The sequence below is a fragment of the Candoia aspera genome, chromosome 1, assembly GCF_035149785.1.
Source record: "Candoia aspera isolate rCanAsp1 chromosome 1, rCanAsp1.hap2, whole genome shotgun sequence".
Lineage (NCBI taxonomy): Eukaryota > Metazoa > Chordata > Lepidosauria > Squamata > Boidae > Candoia > Candoia aspera.
Genome location: NC_086153.1, coordinates 7,396,185 through 7,419,061, shown reverse-complemented (window position 1 = coordinate 7,419,061; position 22,877 = coordinate 7,396,185). Strand labels below are relative to the sequence as shown.

The 22,877-nt window shown below is 42.9% G+C and overlaps 1 protein-coding gene across 5 annotated transcripts in view; it reads left to right on the top strand.

Annotated features, from left to right (window-relative positions):
- The window catches only part of ACACA (acetyl-CoA carboxylase alpha), a 252,885-nt gene that overhangs the window by 52,970 nt on the left and 177,038 nt on the right, over positions 1–22,877 (top strand). For all 5 annotated transcript variants that reach the window (XM_063296753.1, XM_063296749.1, XM_063296752.1 and 2 more), the window contains 8 exons: positions 1,650–1,756; positions 4,542–4,652; positions 6,469–6,678; positions 9,214–9,384; positions 12,097–12,258; positions 13,825–13,988; positions 17,365–17,515; positions 18,386–18,489. In XM_063296753.1, the coding sequence (XP_063152823.1) occupies positions 1,650–1,756; positions 4,542–4,652; positions 6,469–6,678; positions 9,214–9,384; positions 12,097–12,258; positions 13,825–13,988; positions 17,365–17,515; positions 18,386–18,489 (1,180 nt within the window). The remainder of the gene's footprint in view (positions 1–1,649; positions 1,757–4,541; positions 4,653–6,468; positions 6,679–9,213; positions 9,385–12,096; positions 12,259–13,824; positions 13,989–17,364; positions 17,516–18,385; positions 18,490–22,877) is intronic.

The window sequence follows — 22,877 nt, the reverse complement described above, 5'->3', positions numbered from 1 at the left end:
AATCAAGTCTCTCCCAAGTCAAGCTTGATTCCTGGTAACTACATGGTCGTGTCCATGGCTGTTTGCTTGGCAACACAAAAGTGGTTTGCCATTCTCTGTTTCTGGGATTTTCTTTCTTTTACTTCTATATATCTGGTTTTGGTATACTTTATATATATATTTTATATATACCTATGTACATTTATTTTATTTATTTATACACGACGACTCTGGGCGGCTTACAAAGAATAAAAATAATATAAAAACATATAAATACAATATAAATACAATATCAAATATCAAATTCAAAATGGGCAATAAGCTCTTGTCCTGGCACCCTCACAGGCTCCCATCCAAGCCAGGTGGCATAACCAAGTTTTTACTCCCTTTTGAAAGGCTGGGAGAGTGGGGGCCTGTCTTACCCCAGGGGGAGCTTGTTCCAGAGGGTGGGTGCCACGGCAGAGAAAGTATACTTCTATTTCCTAGTGGTCTCCCATCCAGCTGGGGACACGGTGGCGCTGCGGGTTAAACTGCTGAGCTGCTGAGCTTGCCGATCGGAAGGTCGGCGGTTTGAATCCACGTGACAGGGTGAGCTCCCGTTGCTAGTCCCAGCTCCTGCCAACCTAGCAGTTCAAAAACATGCAAATGTGAGTTGATTAATAGGTACCGCTTCGGCAGGCAGGTAACGGCGTTCCGTTCAGTCATGCCGGCCACATGACCGCTGAGGAAGTGTCTATGGACAAATGCCGGCTCTTCGGCTTTGAAACGGAGATAAGCACCACCCCCTAGAGTTGGACACGACTGGACTTCATGTCAAGGGAAACCTTTACCTTTACCTTACCTCCCATCCAAGTATTAACCAGCTTTTTCCCCCCAGGATCAGCCTAGGCCTGCTAGCTGATGCCTTCTGCTGTGATAGATATCTAATATGTTTAAATGTACATTGGGTAACACTTTCTTTTAATAATATCCAGCTTTCCGTTGTTTTGTTTAATTCAGTTGCATTTTTAACAGCAATCAGTATGTTTGTAAATGTTATTTGAAACAAGTTTGTGAATTGGAGCACTTCCTCTTTTCCGAAGTACTTAAGGCTGAATTCACTGTCTAGATTTTATGCTGAGTGCTTGATAGGCATTCTGAGTTTTGCTTTTCAAAGTGAAGTAGATAACTTGAATTAGGTTTAGATGATCATCAGGGACAACAAAGAAAGTTTGAAGGAATTAGCTGTGTTTGGCTGAGAAGGGAAGACTAGTGGATATAATATTCCATTTTGAAAACTAAGGGGGGAAATTATTATTTGTACCATTGGAGTATTTTAAAGGACTTCATAAAAGAAGATCTGGAATTGATAAATTACTTCCTTGTTTGTGTTTGTATGTGTGTATGTTACTAAGACAGCTGTGTTTTTTAAGGATGTGCATGGAATATTAAAAATAGTCAGGCTAATAGTTATTTCTAAACAATTCGCATAATATCAGTGAACTTAAGAAGTTAATCATGGACAAGTTTCCTTATTTCATAAAGAAGCTTCTTTAAACCATGTTTCAGTGATGAGATTAGGAAGTTATGTTTTCTCTTGACTTAGGAGATGTTCCTTTGAGTCCAGTGGAAAATAAACTAAATTTCTAGTGCATGTGAGTGTGGATCATCACAGATCTTCTGGTTTTCAGGTCTCCAAGTGGATTGGCAAGAAAATGACTTTCAAAAGCGGATCTTGAATGTTCCCCGGGAGCTGTATGAGAAGGGCTGTGTGACAGATGTGGATCATGGGCTGCGGGTAAGCATAGCCGCCCAACTATCCTTGTGCATGGAGCTGAACTTTGAGCCATGAATACAGCATCCTATAAAATTCCTCTTCTGCATCTCAAGTTACAAAGCTCAGAGCTGAATATGGTTGCATCATTGATTGGTTAGATTATATTGTGCTTTTATTTTTGTACAAGTCAAGGCAGCATGCATAATGCTCCTTCCTCCTATTTTCCCCACGAAACAACCCTGGGAAGTGGGTTGGACTGAGGGGGGGGGGGGACTGGCCCAGACTCCCCCAGCTGGCTTCTCTGTGCCTATGGGAGAACTAGAACTCGCTGCCTTCTGCTTTCTAATCCAGCACTTGAAGCACTTCACCATACTGGCTCTTCATAATCATAATGGAGATGAGGCAGCTTTCTTGTAACAGGGGTCCCCAATTGTGAAAACACTCCTAAAATTAAAGAAGCAAAGGGTTGGATTGGCTGGATCTTTACTTCTGGGGAAAGAGCTGGTGAGATTAGTGTCCAGAAGTGTGTCCTGTATCTAAATTTTAAAACCCTAAAAAGCGGTAGACAATTCTTAGCCTGTTTGTGATACTCAGCCTTACTATTAACCTTGTAATAGGTGGTGGTTCTTCTGTGTTGCTTGGCCAAACTTCCCGTCTTGTTCATGACAAATTTTGGTGCCAACTGTCTCTGGGTAGCTCACAATATAGCAAAACAAGATTTAAAAGAATGCGATCTAGAATAAATTATGAACAAGACGGGAAGTTTGGCCAAGCAACACAGAAAAACATACACAAAACATAACTGACAAGGGGCTCCATTCACCCTAGCCCAAGGCCCAGGAGAACAGCCAGGTCTTTATAGCCTTCCAGATGCCATCAGGTAGGAGCCACACAGATCTCAGGGGAATCCTTACTCCAAAGGACAGAAACTACTACAAAGAAAGGGCACTTCCTGGGTCCTCCTAGATGACACGGTGTAATGGAAAAGACCCGGAGTGGGCCTGCTCTGTTGGCTTGCGCTGGCTGGGCAGAAACCCCATGGGATAGGTGGTCCCTCAAATAACTGTGCCCTATGCCTTGTAGGGCTTTATAGGTAACTAGACAACCAGTGACCCGTTGGGTCATCATTTCAGAGATATTTCCTTACAGATTCCTCAGTGCCTTCAACAATGGCAGGGCTTCTGATGTGCTGGAAAAGTTCTTAAAAATCCAGGGAGACATTCAGAGATGTAACTGCCTTGAAAGTAGCCCATGTTGAACTGCAGAGTCAAACATCAGGAGTTGACCACAGCAAATGTTCTATGACATTTTGCATTATGTCATAAAATGTTTTATGATAATTTTTATGTCATAAAATGTTTCATAAAATTTGCCAAATTTCAACTCCACAGGAGTCATGGGTCCTGGATTTTGGACACATTCTGTAAGTTTGGTCTAGTGGTTAAGGCACCAGGCTAGAAACCAGGAGACTGAGAGTTCTAGTCCTGCTTTAGGCATGAAAGCCGGCTGGGTGACCTTGGGCCAGTCCCTCTCTCTCAGCCCAACCCACCTCACAGGGTGGTGGTTGTGGGGAAAATAGGAGGAGGAAGGAGTATTAGGTACGTTCACCGCCTTGAGTTATTTATAAAAATAATAAAGCCTTACATAGCATGGGCCAGAATATCTGAGGGACCATCTCATCCCTATTACATCAACCTGCCCCATCCAGTCATGCAGGGAGGGCATGTTACAGACCCGATCTATAAAAGAATTTCATCTAGCGGGGTCTCGGAGGTGTGCCTTCTCTGCTGTAGCTCCAACCCTTTGGAACATCCTTCCCCCAGAGGTTGAGACAGGCCCCCTCACTTCTGGACTTTCGAAAAAGATCAAAGACCTGGTTCTCTGAGCAGGCTTGGAATGGGAGGGGGAATAGTTATACCTGTGGATGACTAGCACCCTAAAGTGATTTTGAGGGGCCTATTACGCTCACGGACTGATAAAGATCGTTTAGCCATTTAGATTCTATTATATTTCTATGTTATTGTATTATCGTATTTGGAATGGTTTTGAATTTTAATCCTGTTTTATTGTAAGCCGCCCAGAGTCACCCCATGAGGGGGAGATGGATGGTGAATAAATTTATAGAAGGCAGGCAGGCAGGCGGGATTAAAAAAAATCTTTAAAAAAAGCCCACTTGAGGTCCTGTGGTTCAAAAATTGTTGGCCTATGATACATCGTTTGACCCAGTTGAAGATTACAAAGTATCAAACAGACACTAGAGTTTTAGTAATCTATAGATAACCAACCTCTCGAATTGCATCCGGAAGCACACTGGCAACCGGTACTGCTCGTGAAGTAGAAGTGTCACACGGGCATACCCTGTGCCACTGCGTTCTGGACCAGCTGAAGCTTCCAAGTGGTCTTCAAGGGCAGCCCCACGTAGATTGCATTGCAATATTCAAGCCATGAGGTGACAGGGCATTGAGTGAGTGTCTTGGAGGACTGCCTTATCCAGCAAGGGGCAGCTGTGCGAAGACCCTCTTGGCCACAGCTGCCAACTGCTCTTCGAATAGGAGCTATGAGTCCAAGAGGACCCCCAGACTGCACACCACCCTCAAATGGGGAAGTGCAACCTCATCCAAGAGTAAAGATGGAAGACCCCTGCACCTAGATGGCTCTAACCACCACAGCCACTTTGAGAGCCTTGCTGAATTTGGGAGTGTGATAGGGTGTCTTTTTTTCTACCTGACCAGAAACTTAAGGTAAATTTTCTTTATCCCCCTATCCCCAATAAATGTCATTCGTTTGTCGCTTTCCTTGTGCTCAGGCTGCTGAAGTTATTGGTTACCCTGTCATGATCAAAGCCTCAGAAGGAGGGGGAGGAAAAGGAATCAGGAAAGTAAACAATGCCGATGATTTCCCCAACCTCTTCAGACAGGTAGGTTTCTTCTGTGGCATGTATCCGTGGTCTGGAGAAGTGTCTTGAAATTCCAACTCTTAGAATCCCCAGTTTGCAAGTTGCTTGGTCAAAGAAGTCAATATTGAGCCAAATGGACCTATTAGGTATTTGTCAACTCCCTAGTCCAATGTTTCTCTCATATATACACACACACACACACACACACACACATACATACGTACACACACACACACACACAATTTTATTAAGTTTACAGCACAGATAAAAAACTACAGAAAAACAAAAAAAACTACAAAAAGAAAAAGAAAAAAAACTAAAAAAGGTGTGAAACACAAAAAAAGAATTTTAGGACTACATAGAAAGATGACTTCCAACTTTCAGCAAGAATATACAACAATTTCCATAATCAGACCCTTACTCTTTGTCAAACCAAAACCACATTATTTCTATAAATCCTTTCATTAACACATACAAATCACTAATACAATTGCTCTTTCTCCTTATGTAAAAAGTATATTATATATAAAAACCTAGTCTAATGTTTCTCAACCTTGGCCACTTTAAAATGTATGGACTTGATTCCCAGAATCCCCCAGCGAGCATGCTGGCTGGGGAATTCTGGGAGTTGAAGTCCACACATCTTAAAGCCTACTGGCTGGGGAATTCTGGGAGTTGAACTCCATGCACCTTAAGCATGCTGGCGGGGGAATTCTTGGAGTTGAAGTCCACACATCTTAAAGCCTACTGGCTGGGGAATTCTGGGAGTTGAAGTCCATGCACGTTAAAGCCGGACTGCCCTAGGTTTCCTTTCATTTCTGAATTTCCTCAAGCTCCTTTCTGCTTTCCACCTTGGCAATCATATAGGCTAGAAGCTTTATCTCTCTTTGGCCTGAAAGCGGAGAACCTTGGCAATCTTGACTTCCTCTGAAGCACATCGTCAGTTCTTTCCAGTTCCTTTCTTGTCATCATTTTAGGCTTGCAGGGTCTGCCCATCGCAGGTTCCTCTAGAATCTCTAAAATATCCACAGGAGGTTTCTTCCACATCTCCCATATGTTCCACCAGCATCGAAGAGCATCTTGCTTGTGAGCCACGTTGTGGGCGCTTCCCGTGGGACACTAGAGAAGTGTTGGGGAAACGCACATACAGGGACTTTTGTATCACTTTGATAACAGTAGAAGGAATCTTAAGAAACTCCTCAAGTCCTTTCCAAGCCTTAATAAATCTTTTGATCTTATTCATGAATAACGCTTGCTGCGTTAGTGGGAAGAGGGAATGGCCTTGAAGGATAGGAGGAGCAGCCACCACCAAGCCAGTGGTCGGATAAAAGGGAGAGCTGAGTCCAGGGCAGAGCTGTAACCTGAGAAAGCGTCTCAGACAAAATTCTTCCTAGTTCTCACAAAAATAAAGGGAAGGAGGGGGGAAGTGGAATCCAATTTGCAAGATTCTATTACTATATCTTTATAATGAAAGTATCGGCCTGTGTGACTGGTTTCCTAATCTGGTCTACCTTGAAGGGCTGACATTTATCTTGCAAGTCAGAATGCGCTTCCCCCCTCCCTCCTTTAATCTTCGTGAGAGCTAGGAAGGGCCTTGCCTGAGATGCTTTCTCAGGTTACAGTTCTGCCCCCGACTCAGGTTTCTTTTATCTGACCATTTTCTTGATAGCGGCTCATCCTCCTGTCCCTCAAGGCCATTCCCTCTTCCCACTACACTGTGTGAGGTAATGAGCTGAAAAAGATGACTTTCTCCTAATGGCTTTTAAATCATCACAAATCCACTCCTCTGCTGGAAATCCAGTCGCTTGGTCACTGCCTGTTTGTACATGACTCTTAGGTACAAGCTGAGGTGCCCGGATCGCCTATCTTTGTGATGCGTCTTGCCAAGCAATCCCGCCACCTTGAGGTCCAGATCCTTGCAGACCAGTACGGCAACGCCATCTCCCTCTTTGGCCGAGATTGTTCTGTGCAGCGCCGGCATCAGAAGATAATTGAGGAAGCGCCGGCATCTATTGCAACGTTGGCTGTCTTTGAACACATGGAACAGGTGGGTGGGAATTCTGCCTTTGAGAGGGGAGAACGGTAACCCACCTCTCACACACCTGGCGAAAGAGAATTAGTTGTCTGAAGGCCAGGCTGTTGTAGCTATTGTATAAATGAAACTTGGAGGGAGGGCTGGGTGTGGGTGTGTGCCAATGTCCACCACGTTGCCTTTGGGATCTTTTATATGCTCCTTTGAGCTTCTTTGACGTATGACTGAAGGAAAAGAAGAGGAGTTTGAGAAACCCACAGTACTGTGGCTGTGCTCACATAGCACGCTTAACCAGGTCCCGGAAAGATCTGGCAGAGGTATTCATACAACATGCTAAGTGGTTTTCTATTTGTCTTAGGTTGTGTGTGGGGAATAGGATAGTCTGTTGTATAGGTTCAACCTGTTTGGTTCAGAATAGGTAGTCCTCGACTTATGACCATTTGTTTAGCAACTGTTCAAAGTTAGGATGGCACTGAAAAAAGTGACTTACAACTGGTCCTCACACATGTGACCATCGCAGTGTCCCTGTGGTCACATGATCAAAATTCAGGTGCTTTGCAACCGGCATGTATTTATGATGGTTGCAGTGTCCTGGGTTCATGTGATCGCCATTTGTGACCTTCCCAGCTGGCTTCTGACAAGCAAAATCAATGGGGAACTGCATGATTTGCTTAACAACCACCACAAAAAATGTCATAAAATCATCTGCGGTCATATGATGCCTCACTTAACACCTGTACCGCTTAATGACAAATTTCCTGGTCCCTAGTAAGTCAATGACTACTGTATTGCACCAATAATGGGTTAATTCAGTCACCTGATTAAACATATGTGAAGAACATTAGGTTAGGTCACAACTCACCTTCAGTCCCAAATCAATCTGATTGGTTCTCTAACTTCGTAAAGATGGTGTTTGACAACTTGGGGAAGTTTGTGTATGAATAAACAATAGCCTCGTATTCCATCTGGAACAATCTGCAGACAACATTTTGTTCAGTTATATTTCCTCTGTTTTTGATTGGTAAGAATTATATTTTATAACCATCCAGCTTGCCTCTTGGTAGAATTCCAGGCAGTTTACAAAGTCTCGATCAGATGCATCTTATAACCTGGCTCCCTTAGATGTGTTAGTTCCATCATACGTGGCCTGCAGATGCTGGCTTGTGTAGTGGTAGTGGAAATCATGGTCCAATATACCCAGAGGAAACGAAGCTGATCTAAGCTCAGTCAAAAAAAATAACTATAGATTCAATTAAGATGAATCATCCCCAGATAAAATCTGCCAGGCCATTAAAATAAATGCTATTCTAGTTACAACAAATGTACCCAGGGAGACATACAGGTAGTCCTCGCTTACTGGCTGCTTGTTCAGCGACTGTTTGAAGTTACGATGGTGCTGAAAAAGGAGAGTTAAGACCAGTCCTCAAACTTGTGGCCATCGCGGCATCCCCACAGTCACATGATTACCATTTGGGACCTTGAGCCAGTTTCCAACAAGCAGAGTCGACGGAGAAGCTGGCAGTTGTGGTCACATGATGTCGCACTTAACAACCATGGGTGATTTGCTTCATGACTGCAGCCAGAACTGATGTTGTAAGTCGGGTAACATCTTGTGATGTTTCCCTTTATGACCCGGACACTTAGCGATGGAATTGCCAGTCCCAGTTGTGGTCAGTAAGTGAGAACTACCTGTATATCTAAACATTTGCCCACTTTTTAGAAGTAAAATCTCCTTTGAGTTGATCCTGACTCCTGCAGATATCATGGAGACAGCTATGTAGTTTTCTTGGCAACAATATGGAAATAGTTTCCCACTGTCACCTTTTGGGGTGTTTTTCAACTTCCAAGTCTAGTTTTTCTAGCCCAGCCTTTCTCAACCTTTTGACTCTGGAGGAACCCTTGGAATATTTTTCAGGCCTCAGGGAACCCCTGCCCATTCAGGCTCCAATATAGGCCAGAAGTTACTAAATTATTATATTTGTTTCATGGGTAGCCTGTATATAAGCATTAACAGTGTTAAGCTAAAATAAAGAATGAACTTACCTCTTTAATGTGAAGTTGCCAGAATTTGTAATAATTTTTTAAATAAATCATGATCTCCCAGGGAACCCCTAGTGACCTCTCGTGGAACCCTAGGGTGCCAGGAAACCCTGGTTGAGAAACCCTGGCCTAGGAATTTCTGGGAAGTCTCCCATCCATCTGCTAACCAGTCCTGACTCTGCTTAGCTTCTGAGCTCATAAGGTTGCCATGGTGCTGCTACCTACTGAGATGGCCCCCATGCTTTAAAAGTTGATAGGAACAAGATGGCGTTCATGAACAGTCTTGAAGTAAGTAGGAAAGCAGAAAGGTAATTCTCTGTTACAGTGAGTTCTGTCGTCTCAGCACCATCACACGAAAGACTCAGTTCCTTGTGCCTGTTCTCTTGACCTCAGAAATTGGTGAGAAGGAAAGCCAGACCCACTTAAGCAAGCGATCCCGTGAAGCAGTGTGAACGTTTTGGTTCAAAATATATCGGCCCGTTCTGATGCCTCCCTTTTTCTTTTTTTCAGTGTGCAGTGAAACTGGCCAAGATGGTGGGCTACGTCAGTGCTGGGACAGTGGAGTACCTTTACAGCCAGGACGGGAGCTTTTACTTTCTGGAGCTAAACCCTCGGCTGCAGGTCGAGCATCCTTGTACAGAAATGGTGGCTGATGTGAACCTGCCTTCTGCTCAGCTCCAGGTAAGTCCAGGAGACTTGCTGGAAGGATGAAACTAGTTGCTAGGCACGGGCCAGTCTTCAGGCTCCAGCTGGAATAACCAGTTCTGCCAAGATCTTGAGGTAGTGGGAAGAGTTCTTGGGAGCTGGTCCAAATGTTGCAAGGGGTAAGTCATGAACTTGGAACAAGATCAGAGTGCCGATAAGGCAAGGGAAGAATCCTGGCTTTGAAAAGCGCAGCATTGCATTAGGCAGGTTAAAAAACCGCTCCCTGGTTCTTTTGAAATGGGAGGGTGTGTTTTCAAATGAGTAGAGCCCTTTGGTACTCGGTGTTTAAATGTGTGCGTAATGGAGGCGGACTTCACTTTGCGGAGAGGTGACACTATGAGCTTCTGCAGCCTTTTTTTGGAAAATAAACCTGTTGTGTTTTTATGAAAGACTGGAAACCTTTTATGGACTTTTTGCTGAAAATGGGGGAAAAAAGGTGAAGTGATGGTTTATGGTTTTGAGGCTTGAAAAAGGATTTAGTAAAGGGCTGAAGGGATCTTGGTAATACCAAGAGGGAGGAGGGATAATGAGTTTGTTTATAACTGCTGAAAAGAAGGTCAGAAGTCATTTATTTTTTTCTTGTTTCATTAATGACTTTTCTTTTTCTCATATTCTGTTTTTCTTTTTGCACTTCCTTTTTCTTTTCTTTTTTATTTCTTTTCTTCATATTTGTTTCTTTACATTTGCTTTTTGCTCGTGTAAACGTCCTTAATAAAAACTGTATTAAAAAAAGGACACTAAACCTGTTGATGTCTATCCTGGTTAAAAAAGTAGAGTTTTTCCTCTTTGATATTTATTTTATTCATTCAATTATTCATATGCTTCCATTTCTATACCCACAGTAGTTAGTTATGACCAGGGTATTATGAACAAGTAGAGATTATTGTTATTGTTATGATTTATTCTAGTTGTCAAATCAGTAAAGACTCATGGCAGCGTACAACCACACAGATAGACAGACATACATTTAATTGCCCGTTTACAAAATTTTAGATTTTTTAAAATATTGAGCAGAGGATTGACTGACTTTCTCTTCTTTTGCCATCAATAAGAGTTTCCTTAAGCCTTCTTTGTTGCCAGCCATCAAGGTAGCATCATCAGCATAACTGAAGTTACTGGTGTTCCTGTACCCAATTCTAATTCTATAGCATTTCCCACGATGTATTCTGCAGTGTAAGTTAAATAACTAAGGAGACCATTTGCAACCTTAGCACATTTCTCAATTTTGAACCATTTTAATTTCTCCATATTCTGTTCTGACTCTTGTTTCTTGGCCATCAAACACTTTTTCCAGTAGGCAGATGAGGGGGCCTGCTATGCCCACAGTTTCAATGGCTGTCCACAATTTGTTGTGGGTGAGAAGATCAAAAGCCTTTGTATAATCCACCATCTCTCCCTCTCCCTGAGCACTAAGCCTTATTTTTGACTGAAAACAAGAGTGGAAATCTGCTTTTGCAGCTGTATTGTTTCAGTCCAGTGTCAAAAACTTTCTGAGGCCCAGCCAACATAAGGCCAAAAACTTTCTCTCAAAATTCTGGAAGCTTTCAATTTATCAGTGCAAGGTCTCCACAATCAGGAAATCGGGAAATTATCACTATTGGTGATGGACTGATTGACTTAAAGAGTTTATATAGCCGTCTCCAGCTCAAACATTGCAACTCTGTGAGATATACAGTAGGCTCAAAAAGACAAAACGAGAGAATGTCAATTAAAATCTACAGATCTTAATAGGAAGACAGAAACTCACGTTCATAGCCCTCTCCCCCAGACAGGAACTCTAGTCATCCCAGCCCCAAACCCTGAGGAAAAATTCAAGGTTTTAGTGTCTTTCTGAAGGGCATCAGGGTCCGGGCCAACCTTATCTTTGTGGGGAGATCATTCCAATGGGCAGTTGCTGCCACAGAAAAGACATGCCTCCTGGGTCCCATCAGATGGCACTGCTTTAAGGAAGGGACTGAAAGGTGCATGAGGGACAGGCAGATATCATTGGGAGAGACAGTCCCTCAAGTACCTGATCGTGAGCCGTATGATGGGGCATGAAAGGATGTACAAGTAGTCCTTGACTTATGACCATTTGTTTAACAATGGTCCGGAGTTATGACAGCCTCGAAATGGGTGCTTTATGACCTGGAAAGCACTTCCGTGTTGCAAAATGTCACACTACCCCCCTGAAGTCACATAATCACATTTCACGCACTTGGCAACCGTTTATGACTGCTTGCAGCATCTTGCGGTCACATGATCGCATTTTGCAACGTTTTTTGTCTATTTCCAGCAAAACGCCCATTGGGGAAGCTGGATTCACTTAATAATCCGTGATTTGCTTAACGACTGCCGTAAAAATGGTCATAAAATCGGGTCCAGTCACATGGTGACTCGACTTATGACCGCAACAACTTATGTTGGACATTCCGGTCCCAATTGTGGTCGTAAGTCGAGGATTACCTGTATACCTTTGTGCTAATCAGCTTTTTGTGACATTGTACTGCTGAGAAAATAGAAATTAAAATGACTCCAAAATCATAATCTTGGTTAATACTTGCAGATCATTTTAAGCTGCTCTAGAGAAGAGAGAGAGAACACAAAACACAACACAGATGCTGGGATGCTTATGCTTAGTGGAGACAGTGGAAATCCTTTTTACTGTATATCTGAATATGTAAAGAACTGTATTTTCCTCTTTTTCAGATTGCCATGGGAATTCCCCTCCACAGGATCAAAGATATCCGGGTCATGTATGGGGCTTCCCCCTGGGGGGACACCCCTATTGACTTTGACAACTCAGCCCATGTGCCTTGCCCGCGGGGTCATGTGATTGCAGCCCGTATCACCAGTGAGAACCCTGATGAGGTGAGCCTTTTTGCATTAGTACAATTGCCCTCCTTATATCAGCCTTACCAGGTGGACCAGGCAGGAAAGATGACCAGATAAGCTAATTCTAGTTTATGGTAGAATTCTGTTCATTGACAGAAAGTTGCAAGTCTGAAAGTACAAATCTCCCCCTGTCTCCTTTACAGCCTGAGAAACTAGGGAGGGTCCCTCCTGAGCCTCTTTCCCTTCCCGTTATCCAGCTGTGGGCTATGTTCTCTCTTATCTGACCATTCCCTTGGCAGTCTCTCTTCACCCCATCTCCCAAGGTCTTTCCCACATACTGTTACACCTTGCTTGCAAAGTTCCATCTCCTAAAGCCGAACAGAGCCTCTCTAAATAATATGTGGAGCTATGTGCCTGCAACCGGTTGTGGTTCTGTGAAATATAAAAGCCCTGATTTATGGTGGACCTCCCTTACCGAAACCTAGGTCTCGGTCCACTAGATCCAGTTTTCTGCCTTATCTGGTCTTGATGGGAATTAGATTTGTTGATGGATGCTAAACAAGGTGTTTAGTCTACCTTTTCAGTCTATAAACCAGCCTTTCTCAACTTTTTGACCCTGGAGGAACCCTTGAAATATTTTTCAGGCCTGTTGGGGAATCCCTGCACATTCAGGGTCAAAGATAGGCCGGAAGTTACAAGATTATTATATTCCTTTCTCACGTAGGCCTGTATGTATGCACGAACAGTGTTCTTAAACTGAAACTAAAGAATGGAACTTACCTCTTTCATGTGAAATTGCCCAAATTGGAAATAAGTTTTTAAATAAATCGTGATCTCCCAGGGAATCCCTAATGACTTCTCATGGAACCCAGGGGTGCCACGGAAGCCTGGCTGAGGAATCCTGCTATAAACGCTACCAGCTTAGGATCCAGGTTCTTAAAATATTGCCTCCTCTAACACCACTCCATCAGTGGTGGAGATGCTGTTTGAGGAACAAATGGAAGGTTGGGCCATAATTAGGAGGAGTCTTCCTGAGGGTGGTGGCTTGACTATGGACCATCCTCCCTAGAGATATAAGGCTAGGTTTAAATGACTTTCAGAGTTTGCTCAGTTTCTGGAGACTTTATGGATTTGCTCCTCTAGTTTTCTTGGCAAGAGAACAGAATTCTGTCTTTTCCACTGTCTTCTTTTTTCACTCTCCTGTTTAATCTAAAGCCATGGGATTTCTGAGGGTTTCCCACTGAAGGACTATTCAGGTCTGACCCTTCTTAACTTTATGGGATCACCAAAAGGCATTCTTGTTACTATTATTGTTTTAAAAATGCCACAGTGAGGACCAAGCATGATCAGTGCTCACTGGAAGGGGGAATGGAATGGATTCAGAAAAAAAAAAAGTACAGTTTCTACTTGTTTTGACCCAGAAGAATATTTACACACATTATTATGCATCTGCTAAACAGGATTAACAAGAATGTTGAATCTTGCAATGTGTTTCCTTAGTCCTCTTAGAAATGATGACTTTTAAAATGAATAATTCCAATCCTGTTGTTGGGGTTGTGTGTGTCTGCGTGTTTAAAAATTATGTTCTGTTTTATGTTCTAGGGATTTAAACCCAGTTCTGGAACCGTCCAAGAACTGAATTTTCGCAGTAATAAGAACGTCTGGGGTTATTTCAGTGTCGCTGCTGCAGGAGGACTTCACGAGTTCGCTGACTCTCAGTTTGGCCACTGTTTCTCGTGGGGAGAAAATCGTGAAGAAGCCATCTCGTAAGTAGGAAGAAATTACATCTAATTAGGAAAGGAATATGTTACCAAAAAAAAAAAATCAAAATTGGATGTGATACTAGCCTGTATGGGGAATTATTGTGGGAGTCAGGACAATTATAATCCAAAAATTGTTTCCAGTTGAATTCTGTATTGGGTTTGTTTTTTTCAGATATAAAATTACTTTAGACCAGGGTTTCTCAGCCTAGTGGCACCCTGGGAGTGAGGCCACTAGGTGTTCCCTGGGAGATCATGATTTATTTAAACAATTATTTCAAATCCAGGCAACTTCACATTAAGAAGATAAGTTTCATTCTTTATTTTTAGTTTAAGAACACTGCAAATGCATCCATACAGGCCTACCCATGAAACCAATATAATAATGTTGTAACTTCTGGCCTATATTTGAGCCTGAATGTGCAGAGGTTCCCCGAGGCCTGAAAAATATTTCAAGGGTTCCTTCAGGGCCAAAAGGTTGAGACATTGTTTTAGACATTGAAGCATACTCTTACAACTTATAATTTACCATTCTTCTACAGAGGGAATCATTCATGATTTCCAATAAAAAGCATAAAATGCCCTGGCAGCTGTTACCATATAGAAAACTAATTTAGTAGATTTTGTGGGAATATGAGGTTTACCAATGTGTAATGGAAAAATGGCTGGTTGGAAAGAGAATTCAACTTTAGAATTTGTTTCATTCTGTTATGAATCATTTTCCACAATTTTGGGGCTTTATACTACTGCCACCAGGTTACTGCTCAGAGTCGCTGGGAACCAGGCAGCATATAAATGCATTATATTACTATTATTATTATTTTATAAAAATAGTCTGACCTGATCATTGCATTTCCAACAATTTTTAGAAAATGAATTCTCTATTTTGGCTATCAATAACAGGAGTAGTATACAGTACCATCTAAATTGCTTTGATAAACTGATTTTTTCCACATTTCCTTTTAGATAAATTGGATTTGTCCAAATTTGGAGAGGGAACTTTTTTCACATCTCCCATATCCAAAAGAACTTTAATTTCAAGAAGTGATTGAAAGAATTTTTCATAAAACTTTGTGGCATTAGCTCTTGGAACACAGCTTGAAGCAATTATTATCTTCCTATAATATCTGAAATTGGGCTGTTCTTCTGGTCATGCTGCTTCTTTCTCTGTTTCCTCTTGCTTACATGTGGCAAGAAAGTGCAAAAGCTGGCTTGCAGCTAAACCTCAAAAAAACCAAGATTATGGCAACCAGCTTGATTTATAACTGGCAAATAGAGGGAGAAAACGTAGAGGCAGTGAAAGACTTTGTATTTCTAGGCACAAAGATTACTGCAGATGCTGACTGCAGTCAGGAAATCAGAAGACGCTTAATCCTTGGGAGAAGAGCAATGACAAATCTCGATAAAATAGTGAAGAGCAGAGACATCACACTGACAACAAAGGTCCGCATAGTTAAAGCAATGGTGTTCCCTGTAGTAACATATGGCTGCGAGAGCTGGACCATAAGGAAGGCTGAGAGAAGGAAGATCGATGCTTTTGAACTGTGGTGTTGGAGGAAAATCCTGAGAGTGCCTTGGACTGCAAGAAGATCCAACCAGTCCATCCTCCAGGAAATCAAGCCAGACTGCTCACTTGCGGGAATGATACTAAAGGCAAAACGGAAGTACTTTGGCCACATAATGAGAAGACAGGACACCCTGGAGAAGATGCTGATGCTAGGGAGAGTGGAAGGCAAAAGGAAGAGGGGCCGACCAAGGGCAAGGTGGATGGATGATATTCTAGAGGTGACAGACTCGTCCCTGGGGGAGCTGGGGGTGTTGATGACCGACAGGAAGCTCTGGCGTGGGCTGGTCCATGAAGTCACGAAGAGTCGGAAGCGACTGAATGAATAAACAACAACAACAAAAACGTGGCAAATAATAAGTGATCTTATGCTTAGAATATTTTTTTCATTAAACAAGGTCAAAAATGAATATTATACTTTTAAAAGTAGGAAATAAAATAAAATATTACAAATTCCTAAAATGTTATATAAAAATCTGCATAATATAGTAAGACATAAGGTCTGGAAAAAGCTTTTTGAAGTATTACAAACCTTGTAACAGCAACTTAATCTGAGTGTGAAACTCTTGAAAAAATCTAGTATATCAAGTAATCATTCTGTATAACAGAGTTTCCCCTTATGATTGCAAATATATCAGATTCTGTTAATCTTACACTAGTAATGTTACACAGTAGAATCCTTACAAAATAATCTTTATTATTTTATTTCATATGTTAATAATATGGGAAATAAGTAAATCTAAAATCTAGTAAAGTTGCAGTCTTTGTTTAGATTTCATTTAAATGTCTTAATTAATTTTTCTCACATAAGTATGTCAATATAATTCAAGAACAGGCATTCTTCTCTAAGAAAATGTAGTCTCAAGTCAGTTATTCCTTATACAGAAGCTCCCTCTAGTGGTTCAAAACAATTCAGTTTTCTGCTGATCTGAATGTCTCCTTTGGATTTTTTACGAAAATTTTCAAAAGCGAAATCAAGAAAAATATAGTCTTCCCTTGAAAATCCTTATCACCATAGCCAAATACAGATCATGTCTCTTCATATCCCTCTTGTGAACAAGTTTGTAGATCTGTTATAAAAAAGAATTAACAGCTTAGGAGAAAAGATGAAAAATATCTTTAAAAAACCCTTTTATTGTAAAGAAACTTTTAAACAACCAATTAGGTTATCATCTTAAATGGTAAAAGAGAAGTTTGGAAATCCCAAGAAAAGAACAGTAAAACAAAAAAACCTCTTAAAGAACATACAATGAAAGAGGAAATTAATATATTGCTGATTAGATAATAAAATTTAAGTAAAACCTGAATGTTTCAGTTTGGCTGGCTGTTGTCAGTCTGACCTTTACCCACTGTGATTGTAAATGGCTTCAGTCCTTGAAGATTTATAATCCCCCAGGCTTGGTCTCTTCTGAGCAACCCTCAGAGAAAATATGCTTTTCTGCTGGACTCTTGATGATTGTCAGAAATGATCTATTTCCATGGTTGCAAAGGTTGTTCATGTGAAAAACATGTTTTGCCCATTGAGGGATGCCACTGTGACAGTGTGGGAGGCCCAAGTCTACTTGAGGTTGTTGAGGATCTGATGTGAAGGTTTGGTCAGCCTGATGTGGTCCAGATATTTTGGAGCTTCAGAAGAATATTAGGAGTTCATTGATTTATTTGCCTGGTTGTTGGTTCAGCTTATGAGCTGCCTCAGTTGCCTAAGCCAGTGGTTCTCAATGTGGGCATGTGCCATCATCTTAAGGAGGAGTGAAAGATATTCTGGTGATGCTCTCCAGTTAATTCTCAGACTTGACTCCCTTTTTTTGAAATCTTCAGAAACATGGTTGTTGCTCTGAAGGAGCTGTCCATTCGAGGGGACTTCAGAACCACGGTGGAGTACCTGATTAAGCTGCTTGAAACAGAAAGCTTTCAGCAGAACTGCATTGACACTGGTTGGCTGGACCGGCTCATTGCAGAGAAAGTGCAGGTATCGTCTTCTAATTGATTGATTGATTACTCAAATTTAGATTTCTTCTTGCACAGAAAGTGATGGAATATATCTGGAAAGAAAGACTGCTGCATTATAATGTGAATTGTCTGCCTGCACAGTGTGCTAAATAGGCCTCATGCTGGTGGATCCTCCAGATGGGCAGTGTCCAGTTGGACAGTTCTGTTTTGCCATTGGGCAAGTAGAAGTTCTCCAGATGATGGAATAGGCCTCCAGGTAAGGCAGGGCAGATTGTGAATGGAGGAATGCAGGAGGCACTTGAGGAGGAAGAAGGAGGAAGAACTGTCATGATTATAGGAGACTAAGAAAAGGATATTGGCAGAGCCAAAAAAAATGCAGAAAAGAGCAACAAAGTGGGTGAGGGGCTTGGAGGCTAAAGCCTATGAAGAGCGACTAAAGGAACTAGGTTTAGCCTAAAGAGGAGAAGGCAGAGGGAGGCGTGATAGCAATCTTCCAATACTTGAAGAGCTGTCACAGGGAAGAGGGTGTGGATTTATTCTCCATAGTGTCTGAGGACAGAACAAGAACCAAAGCTGAAAGAAAAGGCGCCTTCTGAGAGCCTCAGGGAACTTGGCAGTAGTGCGGAGATGTCACCCGGTGGGGTGGGTCTAAATTTTCCATCTTTTTCTTGGGCAATTGGTTTGATTTAAAAAAAAAAGCAAAATTAGGACTCCTGTAGGCTCAAAGCAGCGATCTTAGTCCTGAGTTTTCTAAAGCAAACGGTGAAAAACACTGCTCCAAGTTGGCAGTTGGTGATGCTAAAAGTTGAGCTGTGGGGTGCTTCATCCCTGATTTAATAATATAAACAAGTTACTTTTAAAATGGTCCTTTTCCGTCTTTTTCTTCTAGGCAGAGCGGCCAGACACCATGCTGGGGGTGGTGTGCGGAGCTCTCCATGTGGCTGATGTGAACCTTCGGAATAGCATCTCCAACTTCCTCCATTCCCTGGAAAGGTAAAACCAGATTTTAAGCCCAAAGTCAAGAACAGCCATTTCTTAAAACGTCCTGTTTGTCTCTTGGTCTCTAAAGAGTCTTCAGCAAAGGATCGTTACCTTGTCGTGGTGCTGGAGCTTGAGCACCTCAGTGATGCCACGAGCTAAACCGTGAAGGGCCACCCAAGATGGGAAGGTCATGACAGAGAGGTCAGACTAAAGGCGATCCCTGGGGAAGGTAATGGCAACCCACCCCAGTATTCTTGCCGTGAAAACTCAATGGATCAGTACAACCAGAGATATGTCGGTATACCATCGGAAGATGAGACCCCCAGGTCGGAAGATGGTCAAAATGCTACTGGGGAGGAACAGAGGATGAGTTCAACTAGCCCCAGACGTGATGACGCAGCTAGCTCAAAGCCGAAAGGACGGCTAGCGGCCGACGGTGCTGGTGGTGAACGGCGAATCCGATGTTCTAAGGATCAACACACCATTGGAACCTGGAATGTAAGACCTATGAGCCAGGGCAAATTGGATGTGGTTATTGGTGAGATGTCAAGATTAAAGATAGACATTCTGGGCGTCAGTGAACTGAAATGGACTGGAATGGGCCACTTCACATCAAATGACCATCAGATCTACTACTGTGGACAAGAGGACCACAGAAGAAATGGAGTAGCCTTCATAATTAATAGTAAAGTGGCTAAAGCAGTGCTCGGATACAATCCAAAAAACGACAGAATGATCTCAATTCGGATTCAGGGCAAGCCATCTAACATCACCGTGATCCAAATATACGCCCCAACCACAGATGCTGAAGAAGCTGAAGTAGAGCAGTTCTATGAGGATCTGCAGCACCTACTGGACAACACGCCTAAAAGAGACGTTATTTTCATCACGGGAGACTGGAATGCTAAGGTGGGCAGTCAAATGACACCTGGGATTACAGGTAAGCATGGCCTGGGAGAACAAAATGAAGCAGGACATAGGCTGATAGAATTTTGCCAAGACAACTCACTCTGCATAACAAACACTCTCTTCCAACAACCTAAGAGACGGCTTTATACGTGGACTTCCCCAGATGGACAACACCGAAATCAGATTGACTACATCCTTTGCAGCCAAAGGTGGCGGACATCTATACAGTCGGTAAAAACAAGACCTGGAGCTGACTGTAGTTCAGATCACGAACTTCTTCTTGCACAATTTAGGATCAGACTAAAGAGATTAGGGAAGACCCACAGATCAACTAGATATGAGCTCACTAATATGCCTAAGGAATATGCAGTGGAGGTGAAGAATAGATTTAGGGGACTGGACTTAGTAGATAGGGTCCCGGAAGAACTATGGACAGAAGTTGGCAGCATTGTTTAGGAGGCGGCAACAAAATACATCCCAAAGAAAGAGAAAACCAAGAAGGCAAAATGGCTGTCTGCTGAGACACTAGAAGTAGCCCAAGAAAGAAGGAAAGCAAAAGGCAACAGTGATAGGGGGAGATATGCCCAATTAAATGCAAAATTCCAGAGGTTAGCCCGAAGAGATAAGGAATTATTTTTAAACAAGCAATGCGCGGAAGTGGAAGAAGACAATAGAATAGGAAGGACAAGAGACCTCTTCCAGAAACATCGGAGGTAAATTCCAGGCAAAAATGGGCATGATCAAAAACAAAGATGGCAAGGACCTAACAGAAGAAGAAGAGGTCAAGAAAAGGTGGCAAGAATATACAGAAGACCTGTATAGGAAGGATAACAATGGGATAGCTTTGACGGTGTGGTCAGTGAGCTAGAGCCAGACATCCTGAAGAGTGAGGTTGAATGGGCCTTAAGAAGCATTGCTAATAACAAGGCAGCAAGAGACAACGGCATCCCAGCTGAACTGTTCAAAATCTTGCAAGATGATGCTGTCAAGGTAATGCATGCTATATGCCAGCAAATTTGGAAAACACAAGAATGGCCATCAGACTGGAAAAAATCAACTTATATCCCCATACCAAAAAAGGGAAACACTAAAGAATGTTCGAACTATCGAACAGTGGCACTCATTTCACATGCCAGTAAGCTAAAGCTCAAGATCCTGCAAGGTAGACTTCAGCAATTCATGGAGCGAGAATTGCCAGATGTACAAGCTGGGTTTAGAAAAGGCAGAGGAACTAGAGACCAAATTGCCAATATCCGCTGGATAATGGAAAAAGCCAGGGAGTTTCAGAAAAACATCTATTTCTGTTTTATTGACTATTCTAAAGCCTTTGACTGTGTGGACCATAACAAATTGTGGCAAGTTCTTAGTGGTATGGGGATACCAAGTCATCTTGTCTGCCTCCTGAAGAATCTGTATAACGACCAAGTAGCAACAGCAAGAACAGACCACGGAACAACAGACTGGTTTAAGATTGGGAAAGGAGTATGGCAGGGCTGTATACTCTCACCCTACCTATTCAACTTGTACGCAGAACACATCATGCGACATGCTGGGCTTGAGGAATCCAAGACTGCAGTTAAAATTGCTGGAAGAAACATTAACAATCTCAGATATGCAGATGATACCACTTTGATGGCTGAAAGCGAAGAGGAACTGAGGAGCCTTATGATGAAGGTGAAAGAAGAAAGTGCAAAAGCTGGCTTGCAGCTAAACCTCAAAAAAACCAAGATTATGGCAACCAGCTTGATTGATAACTGGCAAATAGAGGGAGAAAATGTAGAAGCAGTGAAAGACTTTGTATTTCTAGGTGCAAAGATTACTGCAGATGCTGACTGCAGTCAGGAAATCAGAAGATGCTTAATCCTTGGGAGAAGAGCAATGACAAATCTTGATAAAATAGTTCAGAGCAGAGACATCACACTGACAACAAAGGTCCACATAGTTAAAGCCATGGTGTTCCCAGTAGTAACATATGGCTGTGAGAGCTGGACCATAGGGAAGGCTGAGCGAAGGAAGATAGATGCTTTGGAACTGTGGTGTTGGAGGAAAATCCTGAGAGTGCCTTGGACTGCAAGAAGATCCAACCAGTCCATCCTCCAGGAAATAAAGCCAGACTGCTCACTTGCGGGAATGATATTAAAGGCAAAACTGAAGTACTTTGGCCACATAATGAGAAGACAGGACACCCTGGAGAAGATGCTGATGCTAGGGAGAGTGGAGGGCAAAAGGAAGAGGGGCCGACCAAGGGCAAGGTGGATGGATGACATTCTAGAGGTGACGGACCCGTCCCTGGAGGAGCTGGGGGTGTTGACAACCGACAGGAAGCTCTGGCGTGGGCTGGTCCATGAAGTCACGAAGAGTCGGAAGCGACTGAACGAATAAACAACAACACTCTAAAGAGTTCTTTCCTTGGACATGTTCTGGGTGATCTTGCAGAATTGCTGCTGGGAAGATACAAGCTTGTCCAACTCACAAAGTCACCAGTGCTGATTTCCTAGCTAGTAGTGGCTGGGTGAGAGCGGTTTGGTGGTTAAGGCTCCAGGCTAGAAACTGGGAGACCGTGAGTTCTAGTTCTGCCTTAGGTACGAAGCCAGCTGGGTGGCCTTGAACTAGTCACTCTCTCTCAGCCCCAGGAAGGAGGCAAGGGCAAACCACTTCCAAAAATGTTGCCAAGAAAACTGCATGTCCAGGCAGTCACCAGAAGTCGACACTGACTTGAAGGTGTGCACACATACACAGACACACAAAGTATGCTGAGTAGCAAGATGACCAAAGCAGCATCACAGAGTTGTTTTGCAAGCTTCATCTCTTTGGGGCGGGTGGTCAATGACGTAACACATAAAAAGGGAGAGGGCTTGTACTGCAGCATTCAGACTTCCAGCTGGCTCCCCTGCACATGACTCTGCTGCTGAAGATGCTCCTTGCCACCTGTCTCAGCCCCACTCAGATGATCCCTATCCCACGCCACTAATTCCTTATCTTTTATCTGAGCATTTCCAAACAAACCCTAAGTTGCTTTCTCCCCCTCCCCTCCCCCTCCTTCTCCATCCCCCCTCCTCCTTGCCCTTCCCTTTCTCCCCCTTCTCCTCCTCCATCTCCATTTCCTTCCCCTATCCCTTCCCCTTCTCTTTCCTCTCCTTCTCCATCCCTCCTCCTCCTCCCCCCTCCCCCTTTTCCCCCTTCTCCTTCTCCTTTTCCTCCTTCTCCCCCTTCCCCCTCCTCCCCCGCTCTTCCTCCTCCTCCTTCATCCCCTTCCCGTTCCCCTTTGGTGAGGAGGACCTGGAGGAGAAGACCTCAGGTCCTCTTTGCTGTGCTTTAAATTACAGGTAGTCCTCGACTTACGACCATTCATTTAACAACTGTTCAAAGTTACGACGGCACTGGAAAAAGTGACTTATGGCATGTCCTTGCACTTAGGACTGTCACAGTGTCCCTGCAGTCATGTGATCAAAATTCAGGCGCTTGGCAACTGGCATGTATTTATGATGGTT